At 40.6% G+C, this 26561-nt stretch overlaps 1 protein-coding gene and 1 pseudogene across 1 annotated transcript in view; both read left to right on the top strand.

The window, feature by feature from the left end:
- The first annotated feature begins 12250 nt into the window (after nucleotides 1–12250).
- LOC108412920 lies at nucleotides 12251–14325 on the top strand (annotated as a pseudogene).
- Nucleotides 14326–15987: 1662 nt separating this feature from the next.
- The window catches only part of LOC119263728 (antigen WC1.1-like), a 97123-nt gene continuing 86549 nt past the window's right edge, over nucleotides 15988–26561 (top strand). The window contains exons 1-6 of the mRNA XM_037540222.1: nucleotides 15988–16106; nucleotides 16208–16516; nucleotides 18683–18997; nucleotides 19083–19397; nucleotides 19512–19835; nucleotides 20044–20373. Of these exons, the coding sequence (XP_037396119.1) occupies nucleotides 16306–16516; nucleotides 18683–18997; nucleotides 19083–19397; nucleotides 19512–19835; nucleotides 20044–20373 (1495 nt within the window). The 5' untranslated portion in view covers nucleotides 15988–16106; nucleotides 16208–16305. The remainder of the gene's footprint in view (nucleotides 16107–16207; nucleotides 16517–18682; nucleotides 18998–19082; nucleotides 19398–19511; nucleotides 19836–20043; nucleotides 20374–26561) is intronic.

Genomic DNA, 26561 nt, shown 5'->3' with positions numbered 1-26561 from the left:
CAGGCACGCAGAGGCAAGCTGTCACAAATTACTACTATGGTGAAGCAATTGAGCAATTAATGGAAAATGATGCAAATGCTGACGTTGTTAAAATACAATGCGAATGGATTTTCATCGTTTGCACCAAGAATTCTTGGAATTAAATTCTGGTTTGTAGCAATACATGACAAAGGACACATTTTTGGATGAACAAAGAGATCATCTTCAAATCTTCAAAATCAATCAATAAACAGACAAATAGATTCGGTTCATGATGTGGAAGCTTGTTGTCCTCATCTTCGTCTGCCAAAATAAAGTCTGAGATGGAACACACAACATTAAAGGCAAAGGCAGCAGCTTTAAATGAGAAGTTAGCCATAGAAAGGGAAGAAGCAGATTGGTATGCTACTAAAAGACTATGAGAAGCAGAGGTTGAGGCTGAACAAAAAAGGCAAGAAACTATAATGCAAGCTAGAAAGGAGAAACATGTAATGCAGACTGCTCTGGCAGAGTCTGGAGCAAAAATTGAAGTTTTACAAAAATATGAACATGCACAAAAAGCTGAGAGTATCATTAAGGTTGAAGAGCAAGTTGAAAAAACAAGGAATGCTAGTTTTCGGCCATCACAGAAGGCTTCACCGTCGTCCAGTGTTGAACCCCAAATTCAGCCAGAAAGGCATCTAAGAACCTTGACAATGCCAGGCATAGAAAACAAGCACGAATCTGCATTTGATAGTCTATGCACAGCCGTGTCTCAACAAGCCAAAGTCACAGAGTACCTTGTAAAGAATCACAAAACGTCATTGCTCCCAGAGCTCACAATTCCAATATTCAAGGGGGATCCGCATGAGTATAAATCACTTATTAGATCTATTGAGCACGGAATTGAAGGTCGTACTAGTGACAGTTGTGACTGGCTACAATTTTTGTTGCAATACACAAGTGGACAACCACATGAATTGGTGAAGAGTTGTATCCACATGGAGCCATCAGCAGGGTACAAGAAGGCAAAGCAGATGTTAAGAGAGTTCTTGGCGATGAATACAAGATAGCGGAAGCATTTATGAAGGAGGCTTTGGACTGGCAGATAATTAAGCCATAGGATGGTGCTGCGCTACAGTCTTTCGCATTGTTTCTCAGCAGCTGCTCTAATGCAAATGTCAGACATTAGTTTAATGGAAGACTTGGAGAATACAGCTAACATAAGGATGCTGGCGAACAAACTTCCGTATAAACTAAAAGAAGCTTGGAGAAAAATTTGCCTGTGACTTACAAGAAAAAACAAAGGCACAGGTTAAGTTTAAGGATTGTGTTGACTTTGTCAATAAACAAGTCAAATACATATTGCCTCCACTCTATGGAAGCATAAAGGAAGCTAGTACAAGCATGAGAGATCCGGTTCGACAGAAACCAAGGACACATGGAGACAGTAAAATCAAAGAAGGTGCTCTCAACTGCAGTTGTCTCTCCAGGAATCGAAAACAAAACCAAAAAGGAGAACATTCAACAAACAACACAAAAACACAAGTTATTCATGTGGATGCGAGCAGTTAGCCTAGTCTTTATTGCAAAGGGGAGCAATATGGACTCATGATTTGCAGAAAACTTAGAAGTAAGCCCCACCAAGAAAAAAATGACTTCCTCAGAAGCAAAGGTCTGTGTTTTGCATGTTTGAAACATGATCACATAAGTAGTAATTGCAAAGAGAAAGCTCAGTGCTAAGAATGCTCTCAAATACATCCAACACTGCTGCACATGAAAACTAAAGACTAAAAAGATGAAACAGCAATGCAAGTATGTGAGCAACAATCCGTATCCAGTGCCCTCGTACAAAAGATGGAAGCTTGTGGTGGTACTGTGGCCGGTAAGGAAGAATGTGCTCTTCTTATTGTTCCAGTACATATTAAGGCACAAAAGGGAACCAAATTAGTCACATCCTACGCGTGTTTGGACCCAGGTAGCTCAGCCTCATTTGTAACTGAATCACTGAAAAATCAACTGAACATGCATGGGCGCAACACAAGCATCTTTCTGCGGACAATGGGAAAGGAATCTGTGGTAGACGCTTGGATTGTGAATGGACTGGGGATCAGTAGTTTGGATGGTAACCAGTTTATCGCACTTTCAGAGGTGTTTTCACAGAAAACCATCCCTGTGACCAAAGACAGTATTCCCCATCAAGAGGATGTTAACAGATGGCCTCATCTAAAGGATGTGAAACTTCCCAGTGTCCAATCAGAGGTTGGATTGCTCATAGGAGCAAATGTTCCCAAGGCAATGGAGCCACTACAGGGGGTTAATAGTGTGGATGGCGGACCATATGCCATAAAAACAGTATTAGGCTGGACAATAAATGGACCACTTAGAGGGGGATGCAATGCAAAGGAGGGATAGAAGTTGTCAGACGTCACTGTAAATCGAATTTTAGTAGCCAACTCTGGCAGCTGCAGTTCAAGCAAGACTTTCCTGATGCTGGACCAAATGAGAACATCAAAATGTCAAAGGAAGATCACCAGTTTATGGACAAGGTGTCCCAGTCTGCAAAATTGGTGGATGGTCATTACAGTATTTGTCTTCCATTGAGAAACAAGTCGATGTGTATCCCAAGTGTCACGCATTCAGCTCGTCGAGTGAACTCAGGCACGCACCTATCTGTGCTCACAATCCCCAGACTTTTGAGGAATGTTACCTGTGCCTCATTAGAGCTGAGCATTTAAGCCCGGCTCTGACAATCAGTCAGTGCGAGGTATTGTTTTCTTTGAAACTTACTGAGTGAATTCTTCTTGTGACTGCTTGTCTTACCATGATTTTTGACCGTTTAGAATCATGTTTTTTGACTACGTCTGTTGCCTCTCCCTTTTGGTACTTTTGCTGATTGTGTGGATTTGTTATCGGACTTTTGGACTGTACTTTGACTACTCCGTTGTGTTTTGCCCCTTTTTGTTTCTTTGGCTGCTAGCTAAACGAATAAATAGTGTAACCTTTCATCTGTGAGCGTCTGGGCTTCAGTCACATCGTAACACCAAGCAATAGACTGCTGAGCAATAAGCTGAGCAACAAGCTCAGCAATCTGTTGCTTGGGATACACATTGACTTGTTTCTCAATGGAAGACAAATACTGTTGCTGAGCAACAAGCACTGAACTTGAGGAAAAGATTCACTAGAGATGTCAAGTTTCATAGTGAATATGCTGCAGTTATGGATAACCTCTTCAAGAAAGGCTATGCAGTGAGGCTCAAAAGTGCTGAAAGTGAGCCTACTGAGGGACGAACCTGGTATCTGCCTCATCATCAAATAGAATCTCAACAATCCTGGAGCATTCTCAGATTTCACAGTGGAGATATGTCAGTAGCACGTTGAATCGTGCTGATCATGTTTCTAGAGGACAGACTGTTGAAGCATTCTTAAAAAATGAAAGCTGGCTCTCAGGACCAAGTTTCTTGCACTGTGCACAAGAGCAGTGGCCAAAGAATCCAGATCCAGGAATGTTGGACATTGATGACTTGGAGATCAGAAGATCATCACAAGCTCATGTCATTCAGTCTCAAGAAACAAAAAATGGAATGGACCAGTTGATGACTAACTATTCATCCTGGACAAAACTAAAATGGACAGTTGCTTGGTTTCTGAAATTAAAAGATTTGCTAAAGGAAATGAAAGAGAGGAGTAAGAACGTAAACACATTAAACGCTGTGTTAAATATAATTTTACTTTATTTTACTTTATTTGCTTTTATTAACTTAAACTTCTGTTTTCCCTTGCCATTTGGGTGCATTTTGTATGTATTTTCTTGGGTGATGTGTTCCTCGAGTTTCCACTCCTGGTTTTCTTCAAGAAACAAACGCTTGCCAACAGAAGTCAACAATACTTAAGTACACTTAAAGGTAAATACTTTTGTACTTTTTACTCAAGTGGATGTCTAAAGGGAGGACTTCTAGTTTTACTGGAATAATATATTACCTTGGGTATCTCTACTTTAACTCAAGTGCCTGATTTGCGTCCTTCGTCCACCATTGTTTCCCATTGGTGCACAGTGATGTAATCAGAAATCAGACAATGATTTACAGGCAAGCCAAAGTCAGTATATTTGGATGGAGATTACTGAAACACACTTTTGTCTTTTTAAATGATGAAATGGGCTTAATATGATCAAACATATGAAAATGTAATATGGCAAAAATGTCCATTATGATATTAAGCTAACTTTAATTAATAATTTTAACTGAGCTGCAGCCTATTGTACTAAACAGATCCTACATCACTGTCTATTTGCTGATTTTGGAAACAGTTGGAATAAAGTGTGCTATAAAATGTGTTATTTAAGTTAAATGTACTTATTTTCCAGACTTTTATGACGTGGAGGAGGAGCCTCAGACAGAGATGAATCATGTTACTGAAAGATCATGGTCAGTGTCTTTCCTCTGGAACCTATATTCAAACCTCTTCAAACGCAACAAGTGATTTTGTTATAGACCATAATACATTTTTGTAAGGAGCATAAACATTGGGCTTCATTCACCAATATCTTCCTAGGCTTTTGGCTTAAATTTGTTCTTGAGAAAGGTCTTAAGAAATAGTTTGTCAGATTCATCATCGCAGAATTTTTGCGCCTTTGTGCTTGTGTGTGTGCGTGTGTGTTCTGTTTTACCTAAGAACAAATCCCATTTACGAAAGCATTGGTGAATGTCAGAATCTTTGTGAAAACTGTTTGTGTTCTTAAGAATGGTTGGTGAGGCCCATTGTTTATTCTAGCTTTACATGTGGTGTAAACACCCACAGAGGTAAAACAACTCTTAAAGTTTACCAATCCAAATGTCACAAACTGTCCTTTCACTTTTCATCGCTTTCTTTGAAAACGATAAGCCTTAGTGAGCTACACTCTCAATACAGATGTGTTAAAAGTATGAAGTGTTATTTTTTTTAACACAGCTGCAGAAAAGTAGAACACATTTTGTTACTATTAATGCTACCAGTGTGTTATCATATTTAACATAGGCAGTTACAGTCTGTGTTGTGTCTATTTAGCAAATCAAATTTTATTAGATGTATGTTAGTAGAAATAATCCATTTGCTACCAAAGTGTTTAATTATAGTTAAAGTTTAAGAATGGTTTGGGCTGAAGACCTTAAATAAAAGGGCTGTTAATTTTCATCGTATATTATTAAAAAGAGTGAAGCTACAAAAAATGTAGAGACAAGAAGTGAACTTTAAGTGCTGTTTTACTGTAGTACATTTCTATGACTGAGTTATTTAACCCATTGCTGTATTAGAGACAGTTGTACTGTTGGCACCTAGAAACTGGCCAGACTGTTATAAATGTTTAAAAATAGATCATAAAAAAAGATCAATTGCCTAATATTGCATTACAGTGTAGATGTGTTTCCGAGCTTTTTATCTCTTATTATTTGCAAGTTTGTAATGTTTGTGATTATTATGATGTGATATGCAAACAACCTTAATCACAGCTTCAAGTTCAATTCTGTATATCACTGTTGTTGCTGGAAGAAAACCTTGTATCTCCAAGATGACAACTTTACAGGGAAAGGAAAAAAACTACTTTTATGTAAATCAATGGAAACAGACTTTTCTACAAGTCATTTTGGGACGTTTCTTTTGGTCCATTCATCATAAAATTTACAGACAATGTAAGGAGCAACAGACGTTTTCAAATTATGTGGAAAACTGAAAAACGTCAAAAGTGGTGAAACAAGGTATTTTTCCAACAGCAGCGATATTGAGTTTATTATTTACATGTGTAATGTACTGAATCTCCTGCTGTGGTATAATTATAGACTGTCCTCTCTCTATGTGTACTAGCAGTACACTTGTACACTGTGGACACTGATAAGTGGTAATCTGTCACTCTGACTCTGTATGTCTCAGAAATTATGTGTTCGTATTTGCAGAACAAAAGATTTTAGGAGAGAAAAGCTGTTTTAACTCTTTTTGCTGTCTGAGTCAGAACTGAAATTAAGATTCCTTTTTGTATTTGATGACATGTTCTTATACTGAGGTATAACGATTTTTTTTTTCTGGGGTTAAAGATGGAATTTGGAAGAGAGGACATGTGGCATCTCAAAAATAAGAGAGACTGATAGAATGTATAGATGCTACACTGAGGGTGGGTTGTACTAACAAGGATTAACTGAGTTTAAATCAAAGTTTATGTATTATTCATGTAGCAGCAAACTTCCAACTTAATTTAAAAATATTCAGGTTTACATTTAAACCATCATTTAACCCTGGATTACTTTAGTTAGCTTGTGTGTGCATCACTGAAATAGAAGAAAATAAACACAGCAGGGGGATCTCACTAATGCACTTGTGCTTTACTGTTACAGTAATGTGTAAAGTAAACAGCTGAACTGTTACACTGCAACTTACAGAATAACAGTATTTTTTATTTAAAATATTTCTATGCAAATTATCAACAAGTTTTGTAGATATTTTAAGCAGTCTTCCCAGTTCTGCTCAAAAGACTCCCCCTGACATTGAGACACTGGGTCTAGAAGCAGATTGTTTAAACCACTAAATGTGCTCTTTCCCTGTGAGAGCTGTGTTTAATGTAGGCCTGTGCTAATTAAAGTATAAACAATAATTAGTTTTGAGAATAATGTTGTTACTGTTTGTTTATACTGCGGAATCCATCATGACATAAAATCTAAATTAATGGCAGGTTCAGGTTTTAATAGCAGATTAAAGCTTTAACCACAAATTTGTTGATCCACTTAATGTATGAGTTTAATGTTTCAGAATTCATGGTGCAACACGATTCAGTTTAAATTAAAACCTTGATTGGTTCTGATTGGCTCTCTTTAATTCAATCCATGTTGGTGCAACCCAACTTGATACTCAGTATCAATTAAGATAAATAATCAGGAACAGTGCAAGTGCAGAACATAGAGGGGACACAGAACTCCCAGACCAGAGGTTGAACCAGTTATTGTAAGAAGTGTTCATTTCTTTTTGTCATTTCGCTGATTTTCCTTTTTTTTCTCTCTCTTTATTTTTGCATTATAATGTTTTATGAATCTTCATTCATTCATTCATTCATTCATTCATTCTTGTCCAGCAAAAAATAAATACAATAAAGTCAGTTTGACATTATTGCACTCTTTTTAAGTGTTAAAAAACAAACAAAAAAAAAAAACTTGCAGTACCTTTGGTTTTAGACATTTACCGTACACTGAAGATCTTTGTTGTTTATGAGGACACAATCCCCATTTGCAGTAACAGTTTATGTAATTTACTTTGCACTGAAGCTGCAGTAGGTTGCCATTATAAAAATAATGGTAACACTTTACTGTAGCACAGGTAACGAAGGCTACATGACACCAACATAAGCACTTCATGACAACTGACACAAACATACATAAACATTTAGAAACACTTATTCCAAAAAGCGTCAGCTGTCATAAAGACTGCTTTTGTCAAGTTGACATAACAACTATGTTGTTATGGGTAGAACATGCAAACTCCACACAGAGGACCCTGGTCGCCCGGCTGGGGAATCGAACCCAGGCCCTCCTTGCTGTGAGGCGCTACCCACCACGTCACCGTGCCGTCTACAGGTAGGTAGATACACTTATTTCTCAGTGCTTCTAGAGTTGAGGCCTCCTCTCAAGTCAGCAGTGGAGGAAGTTAGGCCAGAAACATAATTACTCAAGTACGCAAACGCAAAAGCCAATGCACAGTCCTGCTGTACACGCTCAACATGCGTTCCTGTGGCGGTTAAAACACCCAGTACTCGGGGGGGGGCATAGAGGACAAATTATACCATCTGTAAACAGAATAGGGTTAAACGTGAACAGTAGAGAAGTGTGTGTTGCTGTACCTGTTGCACAGAAGAAAAGACTCAGTAGAAGGTGGGGCGTGTGGCCTCTGAATCGCTCTCGGTGGAAAGATAGAGAATGTGTTTCTCTTGTTCGGCCTATGCGTGGATTAGACGTGGAAAGGCACTTCCAGTATTTCAGAATGACAGCAGCAAAATATGATGCTCTTCTGCATCGTGTCCATGCATACATCACCCGAGGGAAAAGCCACTGTTCTCCCTTGAGTGCATCGGAGCGCCTAGCGGTTACAGTCCGTTATCTGGCAACGGGTATGAGCCATCGTGCCCTGTCTACAATCTATAAGCTAGGGTCATCAACTCTAGGCCAAGCGATCTGGGTTGCCTTAGATGGGGATTTTGTGCCTTACCCATCTGAGTGGAGAGGAACTGCCCACGATTTCTGGAAGCTCTGGAATTTTCCACAGTGCTTGGGCACAGTTGATGGCAAACACGTGCGAATCACTGCGCCGCCAAATTTGGGAAGTCATTTTTTTTCAATTACAAAAGTCACTTTTCAGTTGTTTTCATGGCAGCATGTGGTGCCCCCTACCGATTTCGATACGTCGACATCGGTGCTTTCAGGCGGGAAAGTGATGGAGGAATTTTCTCCAGACTCCTAGAAGGGAAACTTCCTCTGCCTGCGCCGGATTTTTTCCCGCGGAACTGACCGACAAAGCCCATATGTATTCGCGGGTGATGAAGCTTTTCCGCTGAAGGAAAATCTCCTGAGACCTTATCCAGGTAGGCAGGGGTGCAACTACATACTTTCTGAGGTGGATGCAAACATATTATCGGCGCCCCCCCCAAAATCCCGCCCCTTAACTTAAAGTGACTGAAAAAAATTAAAATTAAAATCAAATATTTAAGCAGGCTAGCTAAAATAAGGAACTTTATAAACAGAATACAAATTAAATGGTAAGAGCAAAAAACAAGCAATGAGGATTTAATTAAGAAGAAATAAAATAATTCAGAATAAACTGATAAGTGGACAGGCTAAAATGTAACGCAATAAAATAGAGATTAATAATTAGAATAATAAAATATAAGCACAAAGAAAGAGGGTTAAAACACCAAGTTTATATAAAAAAGTAAATTATTGAAATAAAATAAACAGTAAAACAGAAGACAGAATAAATAAAAGGAAGAAATAAATGAAATAAAAAGGTAAAAGGCGAAAAGTATGGAATAAAATAAATAAAAATGTAAAACAGAAAATTAAATTAAAAAAAGGACAAAATGAATAAAAATGTAAAGGAGAACTCAACTAAAACAGTTACAGGCTGAATGTGTCTGAAAGTGGCTAGAAACTAAGAGTTTAAGATGATTTAGTGCCACCAGCGAGCTGAGCTTTAGACCAGGCTGCCACGGTTAGGATATTAACTAGAATGTTGACTAGCTAGGTTAGCTAGCTAAACAGGCTACTATAAAGAGCTATGGCTTGACTAATGTCACTCGTTTTGAAGTTAAACCGAGAAAATAACCAGTTCAGGGTTAATCAGGTCGTAGCTGGAGAACCAAGTTTAGCTTTAACGTTAGCTTGCTGCCTCACTGCTATCATTCATCTGGCTGGCTGGGTACTATTAATATGGCTAGCCTTAGCTAGCACAGTAACATACATCTTAAACTGAAAAGGCGATCTCTTCTGATGGTGTGAATCTATTCACGGTGAAGTACGGGATCTTTGAGGAAACTATGGAAGGTTTGACCTCTATTAGATTTTTGAATAAGTGCATTTGGGAACGCAGCAGTGAGGCAGCTTTGCTAGAACCCAGTGGTCCAACGCTACTTTCGTACCCTACAGTCTCGTTTTGGTAGACAAAGGTGACGTAGGTGAATAAAGCGTATAAACTGACCAACCTGCTGTCTTTCAACCACTTTGAGAAGCTTTTCTTCATCCCTACAACATCTTTTTCTCTCTCCCTCTTCCGTTCCCTATGGGGCGCGTTCTCAAGCGCCTGTGTTTGGGAGCAAATGACAGGAGGGTAGGGGACGGAGTGGATGGGCGCCTGATTAGTGCTGTGCTGTTTTTTGATGTGTATTATCATACTTGAACAAACAGCTCTTACAGAAAATGGAGACTAGAAATAATTTTCCGGCATCGTTTTGGCGCCCCTCTAGTGCAGCGCCCATATGCGCCGCATACGCTGCATACCCCCTTTTTGCGCCACTGCAGGTAGATGTTTAGTAGAGAACCTACATTTTACATGGGATGGGAAGAATCCAATAAGAATCTGGTGAACGACAAACTATTCTCAGCTTCGTGTTTCTGTTAAGATTAAACGCATGAAGAAACCAGCTGGAGTGCAAATACGCCTGTCAATTCGTCTCAAATTATTGATATTCGTCTTAAATCTTTTTTTTTGGCTTTTCATTAGCTGTCTGAGACTGTTGTTGTTGCTATGGTGACCAGCATCTGCGCACCAACCTTCAGGGTTAAAGGATCAATTATGTGTAGTTCTAAAACAGCTCTAACAGCGCAAGGTCTCCAACGCTGGAGGTAATCAGAGAACTTGTAGAGTGTATGAACATGGGACTTTCTGCAACTTGTCTTCTCACTCACGTACGTTCGGGGGGGTTTTCAGAATTTTGTCACATGCACACAGAGATTTGCAAGAGGCCCTTATTTTCTTTTGCTTTTTTGGAGTGTTTTACAAAGAGATCTCAGACAGTGAACACAGAGAGCAGAGCGTTTTACAAAGAGATCTCAGACAGTGAACACAGAGAGCAGAGCATTTAACAAAGAGATCTCAGACAGTGAACACAGAGAGCAGAGCGTTTTACAAAGAGATCTCAGACAGTGAACACAGAGAGCAGAGCGTTTTACAAAGAGATCTCAGACAGTGAACACAGAGAGCAGAGCGTTTTACAAAGAGATCTCAGACAGTGAGCACAGAGAGCAGAGCGTTTTACAAAGAGATCTCAGACAGTGAACACAGAGAGCAGAGCGTTTTACAAAGAGATCTCAGACAATGAGCACAGAGAGCAGAGCGTTTTACAAAGAGATCTCAGACAGTGAGCACAGAGAGCAGAGCGTTTTACAAAGAGATCTCAGACAGTGAACACAGAGAGCAGAGCGTTTTACAAAGAGATCTCAGACAGTGAACACAGAGGGCAGAGCGTTTTACAAAGAGATCTCAGACAGTGAACACAGAGAGCAGAGCGTTTTACAAAGAGATCTCAGACAGTGAACACAGAGAGCAGAGCGTTTTACAAAGAGATCTCAGACAGTGAACACAGAGAGCAGAGCATTTAACAAAGAGATCTCAGACAGTGAACACAGAGAGCAGAGCGTTTTACAAAGAGATCTCAGACAGTGAGCACAGAGAGCAGAGCGTTTTACAAAGAGATCTCAGACAGTGAGCACAGAGAGCAGAGCGTTTTAAAAAGAGATCTCAGACAGTGAACACAGAGAGCAGAGCGTTTTCAGCCCAGTGACTTTTCACCAGCAATCACTCCCTCAATTGCAGTTTGTGTTTAACTGTATTTTTTACTGCAAGCCAAAAGACATTTATAAAGCTGTTTTAAATGCTCTTTATAAAGATTTTTTTTGTATGAAACTAATTTATTATTTTATATCTGAAAATGCACTCCACAGCATTAAACTCATTTACTACATTGTCTGATTATTAATCCTCTGCTGCCACCTTGTGGAGAATAAAATATATTACAGGGAAGAATGTGTGACATTTAAACTAAATGCCCGTGATAAAGGGGCTTTGAACTGTGAAAAATGTATTATTTTTATACATTTCTAGAGTATTGTGTTATTCATGTGCTTTTAATACAAATTAATTAAAAGGCAGCCTGTTCCTCAGTTCAGATCAGTATAATATCTTTAATTTTCTTTGTTGTATTGAGTGACAAAGTGGGCCACATGTTCCTCTGAATCTGCATTTAGAGTAGCGTGTGCTTGTGTGTGTGTGTTTGTGTGTCAGTAGTTTATCAATCTGTATTTGTGTGTGCGCGTGTGTGTGTTTCTGCAGGAGAGAGTGTGTGTGAGTAGATAATGAGTGTGTTTGTGTGTGACTAGTGTATTACTGTGATTGATGTTTATCAGTGTGTGGATCAGCTCTCTGCAGGTGCATTAATGCTGTATTACACTGGAGAGTTTCCTCTCTCTGAAGTCAGTCTCCTGTATGTTGGTGTGTGTCTCACCACACTGCTGCGAGCGTCTCTCCTCACACACACCTCTAGAGATGGAGGCGGAGTTCTGTTCATCAGCGCTGACGCTCTTTTGATAAATATGGAGAAAGAAAAAAACACCTCCTCTGATTTGTCTCTGAAAATGTTTGATGATTTCCTCTCCTCTTTCTAATAAGGTCATAGTAAGTGTGATTGGCGGCTGTGGGGAACACCTCTCTCTCTCTCTCTCTCTCTCTCTCTCTCTCTCTCTGTTTCTTCAGTCTCTCTTGGGGAGTGGAGGTGAAGCTTGTTCTGCTGCTGAGTTGAACGGACTGTGTGCAGGTCAGAGGGAGATGGACAGCTGTGTGGCTCTCATTCTTCTGTCCTCCACAATTTCACTCACCACAGCTGGTAGGTACACTTTCAGTGTCAAAAAATAATTTAGACACAATTTTAACTCTGCTGCTTTCTCTCTGTCTGTCTGTCTCTCCTCTTCAGTCTCCATTTCTTAATGAAGGCGTTGTCATATTGATAAATGTTATTTCCAGTTTTAGTTTATGCTATTACAGTCTAATTTATCCATATATCTATATTTTTCCAACTGAACACAGCAGTTTTTTCACAAAATTATGTGGAAGTATTATGAACATGTGTCAACAGAAATGATCCAAAATCACTTGCAATAAAATGGTTTTCCATTAATTTAAAATATTCAAAAGTATTTTTTTTACTTCTCCTGTAAAGTCACCATTTTGGAGATACAAGGTTTTTTTTTCCAACAGCAGCAAAATGTATATATAAAACATTGCTGTTATTGTGTTTGTGGCTTTTTTGATTAAACTAACTCTCTCTCTCTCTCTCTCTCTCTCTCTCTCTCTCTCAGGCAATGTGACGTTGGTGGATGGTGGCAGTCGCTGTGCTGGGAGAGTGGAGATTCATTATAATGGAACGTGGGGAACAGTGTGTGATGATGGCTGGGATATGAGAGATGCTGCAGTGGTGTGTAGAGAGCTGGGCTGTGGAGATGCTGTAGATGCACTGAGAAGTGCTCGTTTTGGATCAGGATCAGGGCCAATCTGGAAGGATGATGTGGACTGTAGTGGATCAGAGTCTACATTGATCAACTGTTCATCGCCTGAATGGGGTAATCATAACTGTGATCATGCTGAAGATGCTGGAGTCATCTGCTCAGGAAATCTTCTCTTTGATACCATTGGTATTAACCCCTCTATTACTTGAATGAATTTGACAGCTTTTACAAATGTGCTGTGGATGGGTTTAACAGATTTTAACAGCTTTAACGGCTGTTTTACAGCTTTTATTCTACTGTAAAAAGTAATTACAGATTTCTTACCTTATTGTACAGACAGTGTGAGGTTGATTGATGGTGGCAGTCGCTGTGCTGGGAGAGTGGAGGTTCAGTATAATGGAACATGGGGAACAGTGTGTGGTGATTACTGGGATATGAGAGATGCTGCAGTGGTGTGTAGAGAGCTGCGCTGTGGAGAGGCTGTAGATGCACTGAGTGATGCTCACTTTGGACCAGGATCAGGACCGATCTGGATAAATACTGTACACTGTAGTGGATCAGAGTCTACACTGAGGAATTGTAGATCACCAGGAGGGGGAAAACATGCTTGTAATCATACTAAAGATGCAGGAGTCATTTGTTCTGGTAGGTTTTGCTGAGAAATGAACATTTCTCTCTTCAAATTTCATTTAATTTACTTTTTAAAAATATGTTTATCTTTACAAAATGTGTTAACATGTTAATGAGTTAAGGTGTAAAATACAAACAGGTTCAAAGTTAATAAGAGAATAATATATGACCTGAGAAACTGCAATACTTTACCATCTCCACTCTTATTTTAGGAATCAGGCTGGTTGGTGGGTCTCGCTGCTCTGGGAGAGTGGAGGTGCTTCATGGAGAGACCTGGTCCACAGTGTGTGATGCTGACTTTGACCAGCAGGATGCAGAGGTTGTGTGTCGAGAGCTGAGCTGTGGGCTTCCTGTGGAGGTGCTGGGAGCAGCTGCTTTTGGCAGAGGGGAGGGTCAGGTGTGGTCAGAGGAGTTTCAGTGTAGAGGCAACGAATCTCAGATTCACTTATGTCCAACATCATCTTCACTTAAACACGACTGCTCCCATGACAGTGATGTGGGTCTGGTGTGTGCTGGTAAGAGCTGCACCTTTTCCTGTTAGCCTTAGATTCTATGCTGTGATGAACTATTTAAAAGGCTATTCTACCAATTACAGACAGTGTGAGGTTGGTGGATGGCGGCAGTCGCTGTGTTGGGAGAGTGGAGGTTCTTCATAGAGAACAGTGGGGAACAGTGTGTGATGATGGCTGGGATATGAGAGATGCTGCAGTGGTGTGTAGACAGCTGGGCTGTGGAGAGGCTGTAGATGCACAGAGTGATTCTCAACTTGGATCAGGATCAGGACCAATCTGGATGGGTGATGTGGACTGTAGTGGATCAGAGTCTACACTGAAGAACTGTAAATCAACAGGATGGGGAAAACATGAATGTGTTCACAACCGACGAGCTGGAGTCATCTGTGCTGGTAAGGTACAGTCAGTCATCATATTCACAATCTGTCATAATATCATTATTACTTCAGAATGAAGTTTATAAGTGTTAATGACTGCATATATCTATGTGTATTTATCAATAATTTAAATATGATTAGTTTCTATATTATTTTCCAGGACAAAAGCAATAGGTTGACTAAAACTCCCTGTCGTACAGTGTAATTGCATGTAATTGCATTATCCACTTAACTGATTCACATGAATATGAAAACTATGAACAAATATACTGCACATATATCATTAATATCTATCCACTTTATATACTATAAAGAAGTGCTTACTGTGATTTACCGATACTGACAGTAAATATTAACTGTGTGTTATTTAACACTTGTGGAAAGCTTGTCCTATTTATTAGTGCTTATGTTGCTACCATTACTTGTGCCTGGAGAGAGAAAAGAGAGAGTTTTTAGAACACATTACTTTATTTTCAACAGAAAAAATATTTTGTGAATGTCTGCCATGTCACATTATTCTTAATTGGATGAAAGAAATAAAAAAAAAACCCTAAAAGAGCTGTCTCAGTTAAACACTGTTTTTACCATAGATATATATACATACCTAGATGCCGCATTGTCTGTTGTTCTCTAACTGAGGTGGTACGTATGTGGGTCTGCCACGTTGGAGCGGTCAAGTTCCGCTTGTGAACAAGTTCACTTGTATTGAGAGGTGATGAGTCTCAGGATTAAATCGGCCTCAACCTTCACCAAATTTGTTCTGTTATAATCCTCAGACATCCATTAATCTAGGTTTCATGGGCTGCTCTCGGGTAGCTTTTATTTATTTAATAACTAATCATGCTAATTAGCCATCTGGACTTGCAGAAAAGTATTTAGTCTGCACCTGATGTTAAAAACCAAGTTTAATGCAAGCTCCAATAGAAACATAATCTCACACGCATCAGCAAATCCCTCACTGTGTGAATCATTTCTAATCTACACAGATTATGAAAAGCAGCTACAAAGCATTAATCTTCATTGTAAATAAATAACTATTACATGAAGTTAAAATGCCCTGAATAGACAATTAAATTAAATAAGCTTAAAATAAAACCACAGGAAAAACAATCACATCAACAATTTCTTTGTGGCTTACCAACCACATGGCCATATCTACACATAAACATCACACAAACAATACGCATCACACAAACGTTAATGTTTTCTGAATAAGTAAATACTTACTGCCCAGATAAATGGTTTTAGAGAGAATTTTATCAGTGTGTTTAGGCTTTAGTTTGTAGATGTATTTTTTTTTTTCTGCATTGTTTTTCTTTTAGGAGTCAGGCTGGTTGGTGGTTCTCGCTGCTCTGGGAGAGTGGAGGTGCTTCATGGAGGGACCTGGTCCACAGTGTGTGATGCTGACTTTGACCAGCAGGATGCAGAGGTTGTGTGTCGAGAGCTGGGCTGTCGGCTTACTGTGGAGGTGCTGGGAGCAGCTGCTTTTGGCAGAGGGGAGGGTCAGGTGTGGTCAAAGGAACTTCAGTGTAGAGGCAATGAATCCCAGATTTATTTCTGTCCCACATCATCTTCACTCAAACGTAACTGCTCCCATGACAGTGATGTCGCTCTTGTTTGTGCTGGTAAGAGCCATAGATTTTCCTGTTATTCTTAGATTCTGTGGGCTGCGATGAATTGTGTAAAATGTTGATATTTTTCTCTTATTCCTCCCCATGTTGTACAGAAAGTGTGAGATTGCTAGATGGTGGCAGTCGCTGTGCTGGGAGAGTGGAGGTTCTTCATAGAGGACAGTGGGGAACGGTGTGCAGTGATTACTGGGATATGAGTGATGCTGCAGTGGTGTGTAGAGAGCTGGGCTGTGGAGAGGCTGTAGATGCACTGAGTAAAGCTTACTTTGGACCAGGATCAGGACCAATCTGGATGGATGATGTGACCTGTACTGGATCAGAATTATCTCTGAAGAACTGTATGACAGAGGGATGGGGCAAACATAACTGTGATCATGGAAAAGATGCTGCCGTCATCTGCTCAGGTAAGACACAATTAGTCATGACATTAATGAATATGACTTTATCTAAATGTAATCATTATTATCACAACTCATTTTAGAATAATGAAGATTGAATGTAAATATCTTTTTTATATTAAATTATATACCAGTAGTTCTGAATATTGACAAATAAGACAATCTGTACATGTGGGGAAAACTCTTATAATGTAATCGGTATAACTTAATTTATTTTAAATAATACATTCTTAAATATTTTATATGATGTACATGTGCTCAAAAACGTCTATAAGTGGCAAAAGAGTATGTCCAGGTCTTTACACTCATTAATGTTGTGAAGATTTATGAGCAGACATAACAGTGTAAATTGGAAATACCTCTTTACCATTACCATTCCCAACGTTTTTTCCCACTACCGTGCAGATTGTAATGTAACAAAATGGAAAAGGGTAACAGAAGGAAATTCAACCCTGCCTTGTTCAACAGAATAGGTAGTATGAATAATAACTGTGATGAAGTGGATCAAAAACATAACAATAAGCTTTGCACTTTCGCTTTATTAACAAGAAAATAAACTACATATATTTTTTATTCAGGTTGTGCCAAGAGAAAAAAAAACTCAAATGTTCATCTTTTATGACTCAGGATTAAATGGTGATTGCCACCACATTTCGTTTACGTAGTAAGACTTTTCTCCAAAAACCAGGGTATTAAGATATTAGTTCAGTTGCACTTAAATGACAGTGCTATGTGCTTATCGCAATATTTAATTTTTTTAACTTTCCACAAAAACTGTAGGGGGCTTTTGCTCAGTAAACCACTCAACACACCACAGAAAAGGTTAGATTCTGTCGTTCTGCCACTCCAGCACTAATTATTTCACTCACTTGCTCAGATATGGGTTTTTATCTGGAAAGTGTGTGTCAGTGGTTAGCTGGAATTTAAAGCTTGTGTGTGGCTATAGCCGCAGTTCAGTCTGCTTTGTGGTATGCAAAGCAGTTACAGTAGCTTGTAAAAGCTCCACACACACCTCAGCCAAGTTTCATTCAATTCGATTTAAGTCTTTGTCCTGTAAAAACTCTGGTGAATTGGTGAACTGTGCATTAGTTTGTCCAAATCAAATCTGTGCTGTGGTGTGTGTGAAGCTATTAGCCTGCTAGATCAGCTACAGCTAGCTCTTATCAATTGTACCTAACTGGTGCTGCACTGCAAAAATATCATGAATGTTGAGTTCTGCTACAGTAGCAGATACATGTTCTGTAGCCATATGGGTTTTTTTTATTTTATTTTTTTTAGAAAATTAAAGTGCTGTGGTATATGTTATTATATTGAACTATTAGACTTTCAATCTTATTTACTCTATTTGACCTTGATAGATATATATATATATATATATATATATATATATATATATATATATATATATATATATATATATAGCACCACAATTATCTCCGTTCCTACACCCCACTGAAAACTCCTCAAATACAAAATACAGAGATGCAGGTTTAATATTTAAAATCAAGCATTTGGACAAAAAGTACAGGGTCATTACATATCACTGAAAGAAACATACCTGGAGCAATGCACCAGGACACATTTCTAGTATAATCTCACTGAGTAAGAAAGGGGACAAGACATCAACCCCATACATACCATAATAACTCAAGACTAAATTCTAAAAAAGGTTGAAGGCCAAGCCAGTCTCCGATCTCCTGACTTTAAATTAATTTGAGTGAGTCCAGCCGAGAGATGCTCATGACTTTGGGCAATTTAAGTAGGTTTGCCAAGAGGAGTGGGTTACATTTGAACTACAATGCTGCACAAATCTAATTACTTCTTACCATAGATGTGTTGAAAGTGTAATTACCAAAACATGCTTTGCAACAAGGCACTAATGTTAATTTGTGGTGTCTGAATACTGAACTGGATTTAAACAATAAAATAACAAAGGTTAAATATTTAACACAAAACATAAAAAGATATGATTTAAATCATTCTTCCTTGAGTTGCACATTTAATTTCTGCCTTGTGTTACATTCCTCTAAGATTAAGATCCTACACTGACTGCACTGTACAGTTACTTAGTGGAAACTTGTTGGAAACCATGACAAGAATTTCTGAACATCATATGTAAATAGATCTGTAAATCTATTATTTACAATGTTAATGTAATTCAAATACACACAGGTCACAGAAAGTCCAAACTTATTGATGGTTTTCACCGCTGTTCTGGAAGAGTGGAGGTGCTTAATGTGAAGACCTGGTCCACAGTGTGTGATGCTGACTTTGACCAGCAGGATGCAGAGGTTGTGTGTCGAGAGCTGGACTGTGGGCTTCCTGTGGAGGTGCTGGGAGCAGCTGCTTTTGGTAGAGGGGAGGGTCAGGTGTGGTCAATGGAGCTTCAGTGTAGAGGCAATGAATCTCAGATTTATTTCTGTCCAACATCATCTTCACTCAAACACAACTGCACCCATGACAGTGATGTGGGACTGGTGTGTGCAGGTAAGGTATTAATATTTTAAAAAAAAAAGTGTAACAATTTTCTGAATTGCCTTAATCCATTATCTTTAATGTGATGTTGCTTCAGGTCACACTCAGGCTCAGCTGGTGAGTGGCTCTGACTCCTGTTCTGGTCGAGTGGAGCTCCAGTACCTCAGTGAGCGGGGCACAGTGTGTGATGTAAGCTGGGATATGAGAGCTGCCAGTGTCCTCTGTGGTCAGCTGAACTGTGGGAGTGCTGTGGCTGTGTTGGGGTCAGACTGGTTTGGGGAGGGGAGTGGCCAGATCTGGGCTGATGTGTTTGATTGTCAGGGGAACGAAACACACCTGTCAAAATGTCCCATTTCATCATGGAGTCGAACTGCATGCTCTCATAAACAGGATGCTGGAGTCATCTGCAGTGGTGAGCTCTCAAAATTTTATACGAGCCTATAATTATTTACGCCATGTTAGGAAAAAAACTGTAAAAATATATGACACCCTCAGTCTTTTAGTTAAGTGATTATTTCCTCTTCAGGTTCCTCTCTGGCATTTCATGAGGGACGAGTGAGGTTGTCTGGAGGGATGGAGTGTGAGGGGGAGGTGGAGGTTTACTTCAGGCAGGACTGGAGGAGAGTTCTGCTGGACTCCTGGAGTGAGTCTGAGGCCTCTGTGGTCTGCAGACAGCTGGGCTGTGGCTCTGTGTTCAACTTCTCCAGCTCTTCTACATCCAGTCATGAACACAGTCACATGTGTGTGACGAGTTTCAAATGTTCTGGGAGTGAAGCTCATCTAGGGAACTGCAGCAGCGCACAAGCAGTCAACTGCAGCTCCAGAGAACAGCTCTCAATCACTTGTACTGGTAACCATTTAATATTCTACGTATGAACAGACAATAGTATCTTTACTAAATGTATCTTTTATAACATATGCTGTAATTGTGCAAAATTCAACTCAGAGTAATGAGAAAAAACATCATGTGGTGGACAAATTAAGATCTCTAACTTTGTAACTGTGTGTGTGTGTGTGTGTGTGTGCGTGCGTGCGTGCGTGCGTGCGTGTGTGTGTAGGTAAGTTTAATCCAGCTCTCAGCTCCATCAGGCTGGTTGGTTCTGGGGGAGACTGTGCAGGAAGGGTAGAGGTTTTCCACAGTGGCTCATGGGGGACCGTGTGCGATGACTTGTGGGATATTGAGGATGCACAGGTGGTGTGCAGACAGCTGCAGTGTGGAGTGGCCCTCAGTGCTCCGGTACCAGCCCGGTTTGGACTTGGAACTGGACCAATCTGGCTGAATGCGTTGGAGTGTGAGGGGAACGAGACGTCCTTGTGGAACTGTAAATTTCAGCTGTGTGGAGAGAATGAATGTGGACACATGGAGGATGTAGGAGTTGTGTGTTCAGGTACAGCATGTAGATCTTAAAGTCTTCATAATTTCTTGTTTTATGACAGTAAAATGTAATCTTTTCTGATTACATGAAATATCTCATTTCAATTATTTCATATTTCAATTGCCTCAAGTGCAAAAATGTTTTTTAAAAATTTGACCGAAGTGACATTGTATTTTTTCTTTAAGGATCATTTCCTAAACGTGTATGTAACCCTTTCACCACTCAGCTCGCTATAAGATACCACCTTTCGTAGGTTCTCTTCAATTTGTAATCTCACTGTGGTGAAAAAGACATTCCAATGTATATGAACTGTGTCTAGGAGTTTAACTGATTCTAAAGAGGTTTCCCATGGTAAACAAATATAGTGTACAACAAAAACAATATCCACACAATAATGTACTTTTTAGAAATTTATATTAATGAAATGCCAAACATAACACAAACTCCCCAGTCAAAAATAAATTAACTTCGGCCTTTTTGTATAGTTTTAAAGTTTTTTTAGAGTGCACTCTTAGTATTGTATGAAAACTCACTCCTAAGTTTGGTGGCGCGCGTTGGAGCTCATATCCCTTAATGAAAACAGTAACACTACCGGTCTGAAGTACTTTCCTCGTCGTCACGAACTCAGAAGATGCACAACACCGAATTCCAACTCCCCTGGCTCTCGTCCCACGATGCAGATAGTTGGCTGGATCCGCGTGTCGCACTTTAAATCCCGTTCGGCTCTTCCTAAGGCGAAATCCTCACGGTCGGCAGCAGCGCTAGCTCTAGCGTAGCTTAGCTCCTCGACTTGGTCCTCAAAACTCGTTCAAACTCACTCCTCTACCGTGCAGGTCGGCCACGATCTCCTCCCGCGATCATTTGGAGTAAGGAACGAGGATCCAAGCCGGACAAACTCAGCAGCAAGCACTTTTATAACGTTTTCTGGGCTCAAACGATCTCCGTGCCTGTCCACCCGAACACACACCAGCCCGCGCTTTTTTCTTTTTTTTCAAACTCACTTCTCGCGTTATTTTACTTTCCCTCACGAACTCACATTTCGCGAGCACACTTGAAATCATGACAAATACCTGGGTGTTAACTTATAAACAATCATGAAATAATTAAGTGAATTTACTATTTTTAACTCGTTTTTTCTTTCTGTAGAACGATGAAATTATCTATTTATTTATAACAAAATGAAATACATTTAATGCCTCAGTGCATAATAAAATGAAATGCATTTTTCAACAAATAAAGTATCCTGATTGCACAAAACTCAGGTTATTACACTCTCCCCCCACCAAAAAAAGGCATGCCCTCATGACTTGGCATATAATCCAATAAACTTAACCCAACTAGGTCGCAAAAGGGGAACTAATCCACTTGTACAAACACGAAACATATTTCACGGCAGGGTAAGTAACACTAGGAGTACCCGGTGTATCGTAGGTCAGTCTCGAGGGGGCTTTCCTAGGTCGATTAGATTGTCTTGTCTTGTCAATGCGCAAGTCATCTTGAGAGTCAGGGTCAGGGTTCGAGTCCAAAATCATAGTGTTTGGAAAGTCCGGCTGTGGGTCACTGGTCCCTTGCAAGTCAGTGTGCTCAGCTATGTCAGGTTGAGTCTCGTCATTGTCAGCATCCTGTCCCTCTCGAGCAGCTGGATCTTCAGACTGAATATCCAAATCCAAACTGAATGGTTCTGATGCCTCCTTGTCTCCTCTTGTATTTTGTGTCATGAATGGTATGTCACACCAGACTCCGAATTCTTCATCTTCTGAATCTGTGTATTCCTCTTCATTATTGCCTTGTACTGTCATGTCGAGGTTGAGGATGGTTTCGTTGTTGTCTTTCCTGGTATTGTTTCTCTTTCTCCTTGTTCTTTTTCTTACTGGAGCAAGCCTTGAGCTTTGCACTGAATCCAAACACACTTTATGACCCAGAGGCAAAATGTGATTACGATGCAGGGTTTTGATGGGTCCACTTCCATCTTCTGGTTTCAGCCGAAACACAGGTAGGTTTGACATTTGGCTTTCTATAACATAAGGCGTTGAGCTCCAGCGATCTGCTAGCTTATGTTTTCCTTGTAATCCGAGATTGCGTATTAGGACTCTGTCTCCAGGTAACAATTGTGAGAATTTGATTTTCTTGTCGTATCTCTGTTTGTTTCCTTTATTTTGTTTTGCAACAGCAGCCTCAGCAAGTTCGTAAGCCGTTTTTAACTCTTTCCTTATGTCTGTGATGTATCGGAGATAAGTGTCTTGGCTTGTATCATCACTGGATGTTCCAAAACACAAATCCACCGGCATCCTTGCTTCACGCCCAAACATAAGGTAGTAAGGCGAGAATCCAGTGGCTTCATTTGGTGTGCAATTGTAAGCATGGACCAAATGTGAAATGTGTTGACTCCATTTTCTTTTCTTGTCAGGCTCTAGGGTCCCAAGCATATCTAACAATGTCCTATTAAATCTCTCAGGTTGGGGATCCCCTTGTGGATGATATGGGGTCGTTCTTGATTTGTCTACACCAAGGGAACTCAGCAACTCATGTATGAGACGACTCTCAAAATCTCTTCCCTGATCACTGTGCATGCGTTTTGGCAATCCGTAATGGACAAAATACTTCTCAAGCAGGACTTTAGCTACAGTAGAAGCTTTCTGATCTCTTGTTGGGAAGGCCTGCGCATAGCGGGTGTAATGATCGGTAATGACCAGGACATTTTCTGTGTTGTTGGAGTCTGGTTCAATGGATAAGAAATCCATACATACAAGGTCCAAAGGGCCATGACTTTGCATGTGGAACAATGATGCAACTTTCTTTGGAAGTGTCTTTCTCGTTATGCACCGAGCACAGAGTTTGCAGTGTCCTTCGACGTCGGATTTCATTTTAGGCCAATAGAACCTTTCTTTAATGAGTCCATAGGTCTTGTCAATGCCGAGATGACCAGAATCATCATGGAGTGACTGCAGCACCATTTTCCTAAATTTTTCCGGCAACACTAACTGTGAACGGCGCGCTCGGCCAGGTGGAACAGTGATTCGGTACATGACATCCTGTTGAAATTTTAGTCGGTCCCACTCTCTCCGTAGTAGTGAGCCAGCAGAACTTTTTGACTTAGCGTGATTTGTGTCTCCTTGCTTGAGAGCTTTCCATATTTCACCGATTGTGGGATCCTCTTGTTGAGCCTTCGAGATCTCAGAGGGGCTCAAAATAGGCATTTCCTTGACACTGAGTGTAGACAGGTTGCAGTAGGCCTTGGGTATGGCTTGCATGGAAAGGCCTAAATGATCAACTGCTTTGTTAGGACAAGTATCTGTCTTGATCACGGTAGACACTTGACACATAGCTCTCACACCATCTGCGGAAATGTCAGTCCATGGCTGTTCAACAGTTTTGTCAGGATGCGGTCGCCTTGACAAAGCGTCGGCATCAATATTTTGAGTACCGGCTCTGTACTTGAGACTGAAGTCATATGTTGACAAGGCTGCGAGCCAACAGTGACCCGTTGCATCTAGTTTGGCTGACGTCAAGACGTACGTCAAAGGGTTGCTATCTGTTCGGACTTCAAACTTTGCACCGTACAGATAGTCGTGCAGCTTATCGACTACGGCCCACTTCAAGGCAAGGTATTCCAACTTGTGAGCCGGATAGTGACGTTCCGATGGGGTTAGACTGCGACTTACAAATGCAACTGGTCTTAGTCCTTCACCTTGATCCTGATATAAAACACCCCCTAGTCCCTCTCTGCTAGCATCAACATGTAGCACATAGGGTAACTGCGGGTTAGCAAAGGCTAGTACTGGAGCGTTTACAAGTCGGTGCTTTAACTCTTCAAAAGCTGTTTGGCAATGGTCATCCCACCTTGAACCAAAGGGCTCAGACGGATTGAAATAGGGTTGTTCCTGATTATTCTTGAACCTTTTTCCATGAGGGGGGTAGCCAGACAAAAGTTGGTTCAGCGGGAAAGCAACCTTGGAATAATCATTGACAAAGCGTCTGTAATACCCGCAGAATCCAAGAAATGATCGTAGGGTGGTTACAGTTGTTGGTCGGGGCCAGGAAGTGACTGCCTCCGTTTTCTTTGGATCTGTAGACACTCCTTTCTGGGAAACAATGTGTCCGACGTAAGACACTGATGGCTGGCAAAACTGGCATTTGTCTAAGGACAGCTTAAGGCCTTCCTCTTTTAGGCGGTTTAGCACTTTTAATAGTCTTTGCTCGTGCTGTTCAAGTGTAGCGCCAAACACTATGAGGTCATCTAAATAGACCAAAACTTCCAGCAAATTCATGTCTCCGACTGTTTTTTCCATGATACGCTGAAATGTTGCAGGAGCGCCTGACACCCCTTGTGGCATCCTTTCGAACTGGTAGAAGCCAAGTGGGCAGATAAAAGCGGTCTTTTCTTTGTCTGCTTCACTCATGGGCACTTGGTAATAACCACTTCGCAGATCTAAAACGCTGAACCATTTGCTTCCATTAAGACAGGTAAGTGCATCTTCAATTTTGGGTACTGTGTACTGATCAGGAATAGTACGCTTGTTCAGTGTCCTATAGTCCACACACATCCTAATCTTGCCAGTTTTCTTTTTCACCACCACAATAGGTGAGGCATAAGGACTGCGCGATTCTGTAATGATGCCAGCACCTTTCAACTGCAATAGATGCTCTCTGAGTGCTTCTAAGTCAGCAGGTGGTAAGCGACGGGACCTTTCTCGAAATGGCTTGTCATCGTTTATTTTGATTGTATGTATTGTGCTTTTACTACAGCCTACATCAAACTCATGAGTAGAGAAAACTTCACTGTGTTCCATCATTTTAGTCACTAGTCTTTCTTTCCATTTCTCGGGAACAGGTGATGTTCCAAAGTCAAAAGATGATGAGGTTAGTTTCTTTGAAGACTTAAGATCGATCTCTTTACTGGTGGCCGATATTGACAGCACATCAACAGGGAAGAGGTGGGCAATTGGCATACCTCTGGTAAGTGAGATCTCTTTTGTCGAATTGTTCCTAACCAGGACAGTGATTTTTCTGGAACTTAAAACAGTGGCTGACTGCAGTTCGGGTCTCACTAAAAGCTGATCTGGAAACCTTGATTCCCCTGTAAGATCATCAGGTGAGTCCACCAAAATGGCTTGAGTGTTTGGAATCCCTTGAAATTTTGGCACACCTTTGACCCTTGCTACACCACCTGGGCGCAATGTCACTGGTTTTGTTTGAGCAAACCAAACGGATCCCCTTCTGTAGGTGTCAGTTTCGGGTGGGGATTTTGAAATTTCCTCTAAAGCCTTTTTGAAAGCAGGATGGATATGTTTCGCTGCCATGACATTTCCCCCATCACGGTCCTTGTAGCTTTTTAGAAGTCTTCTCACAGTGGGAGTGTTTGTGCCAACAAGCATAGATGCATTGTCTTTCACAACTGGATCGGGACAGACTAGCACAAGTGCATCAATGGTCTCAGTCACACCTACATCAGCTTCCCTGAACTCCAGCTTTAGTGACAAATAGCCATCGTACGGATAATCAGCGGGACTGAGGCCCCATATCTGCAGAACACTGATAGGCGTTAATGGCAGATGAGTCAGGTATCTGTCGTAGAAGGATCTATAGAGCAGAGTGACTTGAGAACCAGTGTCAAGAATAGCTTTAGTGTAAATGCCTTCAATCTGTACTGGTACAGCAGAACTAGGGCCAACTAAGCCTTGGGGAATAGTGTCTTCCACTTCTTTCTCTGTTTTGATGCTCTTGGAACGTGTCTTTACCAGCGGGACCCCAGGCCGTTCCACTACTGGGCCCCGTGGTAGTTTCCCAATTTCTTTGTCAGTTTGATAAGACGTTTGTTGACTCTTAGGAGATTTTCTGGGCTATTACAATCTCGCATGTAGTGACCATCTTCTCCACACTTGTAGCAAAATACGCCAAGAGGAATCTCTGAATTAGTCTTTGGCCTTTGTGCCAATGAACTCCCTTTGTACTTGCTTTTATTTGCACGTTCATAGTTTGTACTCTTTATTTCAGGTTGTACTGCAGCTGTGGCGACGCTCACAACTTTTAGATTGCTCATTTCAGCTTTCATTTCCTTGAGTTCCCTTTTGAGTCGTTCCACCTCAGGGTCAGTTTTGACTTCAGGTGAGGACGTGGTGACAGAAGTGACTGCTTTTGACATTACGGCACTTTTAGTGTCATTTCTGCCTTGCAGCATATCTTCTTCTTCTCTGACTTCT

This window comes from Pygocentrus nattereri, chromosome 1 (genome assembly GCF_015220715.1).
Source record: "Pygocentrus nattereri isolate fPygNat1 chromosome 1, fPygNat1.pri, whole genome shotgun sequence".
NCBI lineage: Eukaryota > Metazoa > Chordata > Actinopteri > Characiformes > Serrasalmidae > Pygocentrus > Pygocentrus nattereri.
This window is presented reverse-complemented; position numbering and strand designations above follow the sequence as displayed.